Raw genomic sequence first — 13298 nt, 5'->3', positions numbered from 1 at the left:
GCTGAAACCAACATTTGCAAACCCGAAATTCCAAGAGAGGCGTCCGTAAAGTAGTAAATTTTTATCACTCATTTTCTTTACACTGACGTAAAAATAACAAAAGGTACTAGTAATTGACAGCTTTACCTCCTACAGTGTCATGGTCCAGTCCAGCATAGTACTATTACTAAATTTAACTCGAAAATGTTGCATATTATGCATTAAAGACTAGTTTTACTTGAACATACTATCTTAACAAAAAGCAAATTTCAGAGTACTTGACAGCTCAACACAAAAGTTTTGTCTCAAGTACAAACAGTGTTGAGGATCAGTGGACAAAGTTTAAAACCATCGTACAATATGCATTAGATGAGAATGTGCCAGGCAAGATCGTAAGAGATGGAAAAGAGCCACCGTGGTACAACAACAGAGTTAGAAATCTGCTGTGAAAGCAAAGGGAACTTCACAGCAAACATAAACATAGCCAAAACCCTGCAGACAAACAAAAATTACGCAAAGCGATATGTAGTGTGAGGAGGGCTATGCAAGAGGCGTTCAATGAATTCGAAAGTAAAGTTCTGTGTACTGACTTGACAGAAAATCCTAAGAAATTTTGGTCATATGTCAAAGCAGTAGGTGGATCAAAACAAAATGTCCAGACACTCTATGACCAAAATGGTACTGAAACAGAGGATGGCAGACTAAAGGCCGAAATACTAAACGTCTTTTTCCAAAGCTGTTTCACAGAGGAAGACTGCACAGTAGTTTCTTCTCTAGATTGTCGCACAGATGACAAACTGGTAGATATCGAAACAGACGACAGAGGGATAGAGAAACAATTAAAATCCCTCAAAAGAGGAAAGGCCGCAGGACCTGATGGGGTACCAGTTCAATTTACACAGAGTATGTGAAGGAACTTTCCTCCCTTCTTGCAGTGATGTACCGTAGGTCTCTAGAAGAGCGAAGCGTTCCAAAGGATTGGAAAAGGGCGCAGGTCATCCCCATTTTCAAGAAAGGGCGTTGAACAGATGTGCAGAACTATAGACCTATATCTCTAACGTCAATCAGTTGTAGGATTTTGGAACACGTATTATGTTCGAGTATAATGACTTTTCTGGAGACTAGAAATCTACTCTGTAGGAATCAGCATGGGTTTTGCAAAAGATGAGCATGTGAACCCAGCTAGCGCTATTTCTCCACGAGACTCAGAGGGCCATAGACACGGGTTCCCAGGTAGATGCCGTGTTTCTTGACTTTCACAAGGTGCAGGGGAGTGTCTTAGGACCGCTGCCATTCACAATATACATAAATGACCTTGTGGATAACTTTGGAAGTTCACTGAGGCTTTTTGCGGATGATGCTGTGGTGTATCGAGAGGTTGTAACAAAGGAAAATTGAACGGGAATGCAGGAGGACTGCAACGAATTGACGCATGGTGCAGGAATGGCAATCGAAATTCAATGTAGACAAGTGTTATGAGCTGGGAATACATAGAAAAAAAGATCCTTTATCAGTTAGCTACAATATAGCAGGTCAGCAACTGGAAGCAGTTAATTCTGTACATTATCTGGAGGTACGTATTAGGAATGATTGAAAATGGAATGATCATATAAAGTTGATTGTCGGTAAAGGAGATGGCAGACTGAGATTGAATGGAAGGATCCCAAGGAAATGCAATCTGAATACAAAAGAAGTAGGTTACAGTATGCTTTTTCGCCCACTGCTTGAATACTGCTCCGCAGTGTGGGATCCGTACCAAATAGGGTTGATAGAAGAGGTAGAGAAGATCCAACGGAGAGCATCGCACTTCATTACAGGATCATTTAGTAATTGCGAAAGCATTACGGAGACGGTAGATAAACTCCAGTGGAAGACTCTGCAGGAGAGACGCTCAGTAGCTCGGTACAGGCTTTTGTTGAAGTTTCGAGAACATACCTTTACCGAGGAGTCAAGCAGTATATTGCTCCCTCCTATGTATATCTCGCAAAGAGACCATGAAGATAAAACCAGAGAGATTAGAGCCCACACAGAGGCATACAGACAATCTTTCTTTCCGCGAACAGTATGAGACTGCAATAGAAGGGAGAACCGATAGAGGTACTCCAAGTACCCTCTGCCACACACCATCACAGGGCTTGCAGAGTATGGATGTAGATGTACTATAAGAACATTAACAATCATGTCACAATTTATTTTTTCTCTGTAACAGCTGTGTATGTCTGCTACTAATCTACAATGTTGCCATATAGTAAGGCACAAAATTTTCCAATATCCACACCGAAGACAATGGTTATACTTTCATTAACATTTAACAAATACTGAGATAAGTCTCAAAAACTGGGGCACTGTCAAAGACTAGTGCCTCTACCTTACTGAGTGAAAGTATACAGCATCTGTGGCAAGGTGAATGATGGAAAATGAGCAAGAAATTGGATCCAAGTTACAAAAATCCTGGCCCATGGCACTTAGTAATGAGGCTTTATAAAGACAGTGGTATACATTTAAACCTGACAAACCTGTTTCAACAGAGCAGTGTGTAGTGTAGTGTTACATGTGTCAAATGACTTTTCGCACTGCCTATTTATGATAAGGAAAGATGATAATGACAAAAGAGTAGAAGTATTATTAGGTAGTGATTAAGTCATGAAACACACAGTGTGCAGTTGTGTTGTTTCACGTTTATGCAGAGTTGAACAGAGAGGTGTGCAGTTTGAGTAATTGGCAAGGTGTGACAGTGGGTGAACGTAGTCAGCTGCTTTTAGTAGGACCTTTTATGTTTAGCGTCACAGGTGGGTGGTGTCTTGACTGTCAAGAAGCAGACACCCTTTACAAGAATTAAAACAGCAATGATCAATGGAAGCTCTAAAATAAATTGTCACTTACTTCTTCTCATGTCTTTGGGCTGATGTCATATTTGATTTAAGTTGTATATACTCCAAATTACGAAGTAATTGTGATCTGTGCAGCCATTGAAACAAATATAAGACAGTCAATGACGAAATGATGAAGCGTTCCGCAATTAGAGTAAATATCATTTTTCCTTCCAACAATAACAGTTGCAAAGAAGAAGAGTTCAAGTCATCCCAGGGCCAAGTACAGTTCTATGGAGATAATGCTTTGCAGGTCCTGTGCATAAAGAAGATAATTAATGATGACTGAGTTATAATACAGGTAAGTTAACACACTATAAATCGGGTGACAGATGATATGTCGGTGTTCTGACTCTGCTACGAACATATAAGAAGAGGGAGGGTCGACTGAAGTGTCCGATCCCACCTGTCGGCTTTGACCCATGATGTAAAGCTGTTGTGGTGTGTGATGTCACGATAGCGCGAAATTTAGTTTGTGAGAGTGGCGTGTCTCACAGAAAATCACTAGACTAAGAAGAAATAAGTGGACATATATAGCTGCATTGGCAAAAGATACAGGGTGTTTCAAAAATGGTCGGTATATTTGAAATGGCAATAAAAACTAAACGAGCAGCGATAGAAATACACCGTTTGTTGCAATATGCTTGGGACAACAGTACATTTTCAGGACAAACTTTCGAAATTACAGTAGTTACAATTGTCAACAACAGATGGCACTGCAAGTGATGTGAAAGATATAGAAGACAACGCAGTCTGTGGGTGCGCCATTCTGTACGTCGTCTTTCTGGTATAAGCGTGTGCTGTTCACAACGTGCAAGTGTGCTGTGGACAACATGGTTTATTCCTTAGAACAGAGGATTTTTCTGGTGTTGGAATTCCACCGCCTAGAACACAGTGTTGTTGCAACAAGACGAAGTTTTCAATGGAGGTTTAATATAACCAAAGGACCGAAAAGCGATACAATAAAGGATCTGTTTGAAAAATTTCAACGGACTGGGAACGTGACGGATGAACGTGCTGGAAAGGTAGGGCGACAGCGTACAGCAACCACAGAGAGCAACGCGCAGCTAGTGCAGCAGGTGATCCGACAGCGGCATCGGGTTTCCGTTCGCCGTGTTGCAGCTGCGGCCCAAATGACGCCAACGTCCACGTATCGTCTCATGCGCCAGAGTTTACACCTCTATCCATACAAAATTCAAACACGGCAACCCCTCAGCGCTGCTACCATTGCTGCACGAGAGACATTCGCTAAAGATATAGTGCACAGGATTGATGACGGCGATATGCATGTGGGCAGCATTTGGTTTACTGACGAAGCTTATTTTTACCTGGACAGCTTCGTCAATAAACAGAACTGGCGCATTTGGGGAACCGAAAAGCCCCATGTTGCAGTCCCATCGTCCCTGCATCCTCAAAAAGTACTGGTCTGGGCCGCCATTTCTTCCAAAGGAATCATTGGCCCATTTTTCAGATCCGAAACGATTAATGCATCACGCTATCTGGACATCCTTCGTGAATTTGTGGCATTACAAACTGCCTTAGACGACACTGCGAACACCTCGTGGTTTATGCAAGATGGTGCCTGGCCACATCGACGACCAACATCTTTAATTTCCTGAATGAATATTTCGATGATCGTGTGATTGCTTTGGGCTATCCGAAACATACAGGAGGCGGCATGGATTGGCCTCCATATTCGCTAGACATGAACCCCAGACTGCAGCGCCATCTGTTGTTGACAATTGTAACTACTGTAATTTCGAAAGTTTGTCTGCCTGAAAATGTACTGTTGTCCCAAGCATATTGCAACAAACGGTGTATTTCTATCACTGATCATTTAGTTTGTATTGCCGTTTCAAATATACCGGTCATTTTTGAAACACCCTGTATTTACGAAACAGTGCGAAGAAAGTGAACTGATTTATTCTAGACAAGTAATGAATTTGAAGACAATCCACAGTTCTATACTTGTTGCTAGTAAATATGTCAACTGAAATAAAATTAACATGATCCAAAAATAAGGTTGACATGTATATAACATCTATACTTTGCAGCAACCGTGAGGTTCATGGCAGAGGGTACATCCCATTGTACCAGTTACTACCATTTCTTAGTGTTCCACTCACATTTGGAGCATGGGAATAATGGATTTGAATGCCTTTGTGTGTGCAGTAATTATTCTAGTCTTATCCTCACGATCCCTGTGTGAGCGATACATAGAGGTTTGTAGCATTTCCTACAGTAATCATTTAAAACTGGTTCTTGAAATTTTTATTAATAGACTGTCTTGGGCCCGTCTCTCTTCAAGAGCCTGCCAGTTCAGTTCCTTCAGTATCTCTGTGGCACTCTCCCATGAATTAAACAAACCTGTGATCATTTGTACTGCCCTTCCCTGTATGCATTCAATACCCCATGTTAGTCGTATTTGGTATGGGAACAACACACCTGAGCACATTTCTAGAACTGTTCGTATGAGTGATTTATAAGCAATCTCTTTTGCAGACCGACTGCATTTCCCTCAGTAGTCTACCAACAAAACCAAGTCTACCAACTGGACTCGCATTCGGGAGGACGACAGTTCAATCCTGCGTCCGGCCATCCCGATGTCCCTAAATTGATCCAGGCTAATGCCGAGATGGTTCCTCTGAAAGGGCACAGCCGACTTACTTCCCCATCCTTCTCTAATCCGATGACCTCGCTGTTTGGTCTCCGCCCCCAAAAACAGTCCAACCATCCCAAGTTTACCATCTGCTTCACCCCAAACCGAACCTATGTCATCATTCCATTTCATATCCATACAAAACGTTACACCCAGGTTTTTGTATGAGATGGGAAATTTCAACAGTGACTCATTGATATTACAGTAATAGTATACTATGGTTTTTTGTATTGTTAAGTGCAAAATTTTACATTTCTGAACATTTAGAGCAAGTTGGCAATCTCTGCACCACACTGAAATCTTGAGATCTGACTGAATATTTGTGCAGCTTCTTTCAGATGGTAATTCACTATAGACAACCTCATCATCAGCAAAAAGCCTGTCAGTACTATTAATGTTCTCTACAACATGAACAGTGAGGGTCCCAACACACTCCTCTGGGGCACACCCAAAGTTACTTCTACATCTGACAGGTTATAATAGGTTAAGGTTGGGATGATTTTGGGAATGGAGGATGTGCTCTAATGGTAACTCCCATTTGTGAGTTTAGAAAAGCTGATGGTGGAGGGAAGGATCCAGATGGTCCAGTATGTTATGTTCGGCTACATGCTATACCACTGGGTGGTCCACTTTGCTCTAGCGTATAGTTCCGCAGTGGCCATTCATTCATTCAGACAGACAGCTAGTTGGTAGTCATGTCAATATAAAAAGACAAGAAATGATTGCAACACATGTGGTACATGACGTGGTGTAGGTATTTTCATATGTAGTGCTCTACCTGTGACCATGGAACAAGATCATAACTGAACAAACATTTTGCAAGAAAGAATATAAAACTCAAATCAACTTTTGCTGCCAAGGAGATTAAAGAGATTACTGTTATCAGACAATGAAAGATTCCATTAAAAAATGGAGCAGCATTTTGATAAAAGGTGTAACACAAATAAAAATAAAACCTATTATGATGGAGGTGTGGATACTGGTTCTGTAACGAGAGCAAGATAACTTCTTCAATCCTCCTCAGATCGACTTCTAATGCCAGAGAGAATCTGAGCTTATCACATTAATCAGAACAAATGACTCTCACACAAAACTGTAGTTAAACAAACGATTCATGAGTACTGACTTGAAGATATGATATATGTCTCCTAATATTCTTGCAGTAGGAATTTTTTTCTCCCAAGATCTGAGTTTAATTGAAACATTCAATGACTGCTGCAGATGATACAGCAAGATTCGTTAGCATACGTATACATTTGTTGTTCATGTTGGGCGTTATTAATACTGATTTATTCTCTATGATTTTAGGTGGATTTATGCATCTGTAATGTTGGTTTCCGGCGCATTTTCCGTTTTATTGGGGATGCTTCCGCATCAACAATGGATAGGAATATCATAATTACCGGTATCCTTATTAAGTAGTTCAATGTGCACACAGAGAGATCGATCAATAACAACTAGTACGGCAACAAGGGCGAAAATTCTGGTAGATACGTTACAAAAATTACTTTGCCACAAAAACTGACATACATCGTTATTAAATCAATCCCCAGTTAAATGACATTGTCCACACATTCTTTTGCCTTGAAAAGCTAACAGTACTTTACAGACACATCGTTACTGAAATGTAAAATGTCGTTAAAATACAAATATAGTGGTCATGTAATTTGGCTGACATGAATAGCAAATTAATTCTTTAAGATACGATTACTAACCTGTAAAAACTCGTCCATCGTTTTAAATCCAGGCAAGATATCCGGCGCGTTTGTGTTTGTGGATACCTCATTTTCCATGGAAATTTCTTCAACGCCATTCTCTTTCACGGAGGGAGCAACCACACGTTTCTTCTTGTTTTCCATCCCAGCAAAGAACAACACCAAGAAATATCAACAATCCTCAACACGTCTTCTTCCTGCAAATACTGGCCGTCTGCCGTAATCTAACCATGTTTACCAACTACCGAGTTTGCCACTGCATAGTCGAGGTCCCAGTCAATCAGCTTACGTTGGCATCACTGTAAAACAAAAGAAAAACTAGAAAAATGTAAGTTCATAGCAAAACAAAATCTAAACAAAGTTCTTCGAAGGACACACGGTAATTATCATTTCCACTCATATCTTTCATTAATTTTAATTTCGTTTGACTCTCAGAGAAGATCATGTAACTGATTTGTAAAATTCAACTTCTCAGATTTGTACTGCTGGAGTGTGCCTTGCTGAAATATACAGCTGACTATTGTCTAGCGCATACCTCCCACCTATCTGATTTACGACTCTTTGTCGTTGTTATTAGATGTCCACTTCTAATACTACCCAGCAAGTGTGTGACGTTGGTGACAGTAGTTACAGTGCGTGTGTTTGTACTGATCTTACAGACAACTACGGCATTTTGCACGGACCTGAATGCCACAAATAGATGTTCAACAACTCACAAGTGCCAAGGTAATTTTCATTGAGATTGTCATTTTTCATTTGACATGTTTACAAATATCCTGTAGCAAACTAAAATTCATTATGTTTTCACCACCGTTTGCAGTAGTTGTTATGATAATTTTTACCTTCCGCCTTGAGAATACCATGCATTTCGAACAAATTGCAAGGAATCTATTTTAAATTAGCATTTATACATTCTCAGAACTTTTTCCCATTCTTTATAACCGAAAAATATTCTAGTACATCGAGTAAATAGTAATGTAGTCACACAAAACTAGGCCTAGAATGAAATTGTGACAGTGACAGATTCAAATTGTGGATGATCTTTTTATCCGGACTTAAATTTGGAAGGTCTGTATTCCAGAAGAATACTGGGGTTTTTACTGTATTACTCCAGCCACTGGTGAAACATGTTTGTAATTACCACACTGCTTTGTCTGAAATATTGTTTACACAGCAGAATTTGTCTGAATACTAAATCTTGTGTATTGCTGCTTTCGTTTGACTCTTGCTTAATGATACCTGAAACTAATACGACTCAGCATCTCCACTATATTGTCAGTAGCAATGATCCTTTTCATAATATTGTTTTATTCCATCCTGAATTTTCCACAGTTTGAAAATACTGATATAATTTGTAGCAGAATGTTACTTATCTGTAACCTGTGTCCATTATTGTTGTCAGCGTGATAGTTACAATACAAATTAACTTCAGGGCAAAAATGTACTTTTAGTGTCAATGGCTTTTCAACTGTGTGCTGTAGTTGGTAACTGTTTGTGTGGGAATGATGGAAAGTGAATATGAAAAATTATGAATTGAATGATCAGACAAAATGGTGGAACCACTGGGAAAATAATGTTCAATAAACCTTGTGATGTTGTGGAGTGTTCAAAACTACATGGCGGCGTAATGGGACATATAGTGCAGAATGATTTTTTATAAAGCAAAATATTCTGTAAAATTGAAACTGTTCTCTCAGATTCCTGTGCAACATCATCATTGGAAATCAAGAAATTTTGAAAATACCCCACAAAGTTTTCAAAGCGATTGTTGGACTATGCTACAGATCAGTCCACCGCCAGAGGCAGTTTTCTGCCAGTTGCATTAGTTGGCTTTTCCAACTCACAACAAAGCAGTGACATTTCAACATTAACATCTACCTTGGGGTACAATCAAACTATGACATTGGAATACGAAACAATATCCCAAGAAATTCTGTGATATACTGAGGTCACATAGCCCCAGTTGTAGGTAAACCAGATGGCAGCCTTTGGTTTGCTTCTAAAATACTAAGAAAATGCAGTCAGTCCACAAAGAAAACTGCTCTTGCAGCCCATCCTAGAATATTGCTTAATTGTGTGGGACCCACACCGCTAAGGCGGATGTTGAACATGTACAGAGAAAGGCAGCATAAACAGTGGCAACTTTCCAATTTTATTACGCATGAATCACAGTCCTTCAATAAGTGCTCCCTTGGTCACACGAGACACATCTACACAGTAACCAAATTCTTCTCATATTCAGCGTAGCATATCCTCTGTGATGCTCTGCAGTGCAGGCTTTATCTGATCATACGCTTCCTCAAGGAACATGGTCATTGGCAGTACAGAAACTTGGTCTTTTTCAAACACACCCCCCCCCCCCCACCACTAAAAGAAATCACTCAGTGCAACATTCAGCGAATGGTCTGGCCATTGGAGGAGATTTATGTCTGCTGTTGCAGCACATCCAGTCCACTGTTGGTGAAGAAAACAATTAAGAAGCTCTCATTCATTCCTGTGAAAATGGGCCAGCGTATGTGATTTCTCCCTTCCCCAAATATGCACATTGCGTGTGTTCACTTTGCAACTTGCATGAAAAGTAATTTCATCACAGAAGATGAGTCTTACTACAAAACCAGCATTCTCCAGTTTTAACTGCAGCTCTTCACAAAATTCTGCCTTTTCATTTTACATGCTGGTATGAGTGCCTGCACAATCGTAGTTTGTACAGTCTAAAACATAGACGCTTACACAGCACCACACTGTAATCTTTGTTAAAAAACATACTTCTGTACATTTTTGTATGGTTTATATTAAGCAATTACACTAGCCCCTCTCCTCAAGTTCAGTCTGTGGAATCTGTTCGTCAGTATTTGATGTGGTTTACGAAATATATCCAGCAGTAACGTTAGGTGACTCACCCTGTATATTGAGCAGGCGATTACTCAATGCACCACCATGGCCATGTAGTGAACTGCAATGTATAATAACAGACAGTATGCTGCAAGCAGAGCTCATGTATCATGCAGATGTAGAACAGATAGTGGCTCTGAGTACAATAATACTTGCACAGTGTTAATTGCCTGCACACCCACCTATCATTTGGAGAACAGACATGTAAATGTACAATGAATGTTGCAACCACAGAAGGAAAATTTGAAATGATCCTGTTGTATGAAGAATATAAGTGAAATGTTGGGGGTGCTGGTGCCTTGTATGCAGAGCGTTTTCCAGAGAAAGGTAGCTCTCGTTTGTTCTTTTACAAGGTTGTGAGCGCCTTTGTCTGATGTCTGTGTACAGACTGCCAAAAGGAAATGAAGCAAATGTGTTACAGCAGAACATAACAAAATATCTGTACTAGCTGCTGTGCACCACAGACCACGGATAAGCGCCCAGCAATTACATTACACCACGATTTCTGTGTATCCTTGGGTAATATTGTCACAATACAGAATCATCATAAGTATCATATAATAAGTATCATCCATACCACATGTCACTGCATCAAGGGGACTGATGACCTCAGATGTTAAGTCCCATAGTGCTCGGAGCCATTTCACTGCATCAAGAACTTCATGGCGTTGATTCCATAACCAAGTAGTGTTTTGTGAATAGGCTCATCATCAAACGCAAACAATCCCCATGTTCTTTGCCAAGGTACTATTTTCCTATGAGTCTGAATTCATAAACCATGGTAGTGTTGACTGGCATAACATCCCCACTGGTTACAACAAGTTGACCACGACATCCTTGATCGGTTAACACATGGTGTGTCATCATGGGGCACAAACTCATTGCTCCATATTTTATTGATGGCAGTTTGAATGGATGCAAACACTGAACATTTTTGGAACAGGAAATATTGTTACTACAGCAGGATGAAGCATTTTATGTTCAACAGCGTAAGTGGTTTCAGCACGATGGCTGCCCAGCACATATGCAATTGAAGCATGGGAGGTATTAGACCGTGTTTTCACTGATCGGTCAATCGACAGATTGCTAGGTCACTGAATTTCTTTCTGTGGGGATACTTAGAACATAAAGTGTACCAGCAGGAGCCAACAGGCCATGAAGACTGCACTGACCACATCAGAAACATCTCTTGTGGCATTCCTGCAGATATATTTCTGTCTCGTGTACAGTCATTTGAAAAGTGGATTACTAAGTGTATTGAAGTTGACAGTGCTACGATTAAACACTGACTCGATTTGGAAAAGTAGAGTCACGTTCGTGTCAAGCCATGACCTCAATGACGTGGGGGTAGTCCCCTGTTCGATATGTCAGAGAAATAAAACATTGTGAATGGGAGTTTCCAATTAAGTTATGAAATACTGGTTTGTCCTATCCTCCCAGCGTGGATGTGTGTTCCCACGTGGCATTGGATATTCAAGGACCACTGAATAGATGTCGTAAATTACAATTGTGTACTCATTTCTATTCCTCCAACTGCAGCGTGCCCTTTCGTGAAACGACGAAAATGCTTCAAGAGAAACATGTAGTTCTTTTTTTTTTTTTTTTTTTTAAAAAAAATCATACTCTGTTATAAAAATATGGGAGTTCCCAACAAAGATTTGAAAGTTGCCTGCGACATACATGGTCTGGAGGACCAGGGTGGGGTTGGGTGTGGTATCATTCGATGTTCCCCTCAGGGACAAACAAATTGTAATTATAAATTTTTTTGATCCAATTTGTAGTTTTTGAAATATTTCAGTGTCTTCACTTAAAATGAACAACCTGTGTAATAGATGACAATGATAATGTTATGCAAATGATTAACGGAAAATCTCATATAAAGATGTGAAACAAATACTAACAAACATAGAGGGGCTGGCCAGTACTTACCTCAGCTCAGTACAGCCGATAGATACACAAAACAGAACAGAAAATTTACATTCTTAGCTTTTGGAACTTTGTTCCTTCATCAGGGAGGAGAGAGGGGAAAAAGGGGAAGAAGGGAAAGTGGATTCAGTTGCTCACAACCCAGGTTATGAAGCAACAGGGAGGGTAGCAAGAATGGAGGCTTGGTTGTCAGAGGGAAGCCAAAGATATTCTACTGTTAAGTACTGTGCCAGCTTCAAACCAAAGAGGATGCATACAGAAGTAAAAAGGTATATAGTATAAAGATAAACACAACTATGTATGATGAAAAGATACGTGAGTGGCTAAAGAGGGGAGGGGAAAAGGAGAAGGCTGAAGAGTAAATGGGAGTGAGGCTTGTTAACGTAGGTTCAGTCCAGGGGGATGGCGGGATGAAAGGATGTGTTGGAGTGCAAGTTCCCATCTCCGCAGTTCTGAGGGACTGGTGCTGGGTGGGAGAAGCCAACTACAACATACATGCCAGTTGACTATGAACATGCTTTCAGAAATCAGAGATTGCTTTGAGCAATGGAAAACTCGCATGGAGCAGTCCAACGATCATGGCCTGGGTGCTTCGGAGGGGATAATGTAAAATTTGTGAAGAAGTAAAAATTAATGTCATACCCCAAATGTGGTTACTTTTTTGCCAGATTTTGTACATCGAGTAATTCTGGAGCAAAATAGATCAACTGATAGTTTGTTTTATATCAATGAAATATTCGATTTTTGAAAATATAATATAATTGGATAAATAAGAATCTACTCACAAAGTGGCAGCAGGAGAACACAAGTATAAAGGTATTAAAGTTTGCTAGCTTTTAGGGCCAGTGGCTCCTTCTTCTGGCAGAAGGATTGAAGGGGAAGGAAGATGTGGTAAAGGAAAAGGACTGTTGATGTTTAGGAAAAGGAACAGAGTTTGCAAAAGTCGCCCAGAACCCCAGTCAGGCAAGACTTTCCAGATGGGAAGAGAAGAAAGGACCAATTGTTGACGACTGCAGTGGATGAAATTTGAAAACGTGAGAGCCTAAAGGTGGACGATATGTTATTACAGAAGTCATTAAATGAAAGGTATAGAAAATTAAAAGGAAGTGAAAAAAGGATTAGTTTCTGTGAAGGAATAATAGACAGAAGAAATTAAGGTAAATTAAGGCAAGTTGGATGGCAAGGATCAATGAAATGGTGGAGTGCAAGTTCCCACCTGCAGAGTTCTCAGAAACTGGTGTCTGGGGGAAGAATGTA

The 13298-nt window shown here is 40.2% G+C and overlaps 2 protein-coding genes across 5 annotated transcripts in view; one reads left to right on the top strand and one right to left on the bottom strand.

The window, feature by feature from the left end:
* The window catches only part of LOC126295076 (exosome component 10-like), a 186999-nt gene extending 179568 nt beyond the window's left edge, over positions 1–7431 (bottom strand). For both annotated transcript variants that reach the window (XM_049987321.1, XM_049987322.1), the window contains exon 1: positions 7224–7431. In XM_049987321.1, the coding sequence (XP_049843278.1) occupies positions 7224–7367 (144 nt within the window). In that variant the 5' untranslated portion in view covers positions 7368–7431. The remainder of the gene's footprint in view (positions 1–7223) is intronic.
* Positions 7432–7523: 92 nt separating this feature from the next.
* The window catches only part of LOC126295077 (transmembrane protein 98-like), a 56123-nt gene continuing 50348 nt past the window's right edge, over positions 7524–13298 (top strand). The window contains exons 1-2 of one of the 3 annotated variants that reach the window (XM_049987323.1): positions 7524–7602; positions 7699–7949. In XM_049987323.1, coding sequence (XP_049843280.1) covers positions 7924–7949 — 26 coding nt within the window. In that variant the 5' untranslated portion in view covers positions 7524–7602; positions 7699–7923. The remainder of the gene's footprint in view (positions 7603–7698; positions 7950–13298) is intronic. The other 2 variants (XM_049987324.1, XM_049987325.1) reach the window with 2 other exon arrangements.

This window comes from Schistocerca gregaria, chromosome 11 (assembly GCF_023897955.1).
Source record: "Schistocerca gregaria isolate iqSchGreg1 chromosome 11, iqSchGreg1.2, whole genome shotgun sequence".
Taxonomy (NCBI): domain Eukaryota; kingdom Metazoa; phylum Arthropoda; class Insecta; order Orthoptera; family Acrididae; genus Schistocerca; species Schistocerca gregaria.
The sequence above is the reverse complement of the archived record's forward strand: the minus strand, read 5'-3'. Positions and strand labels throughout refer to the sequence as shown.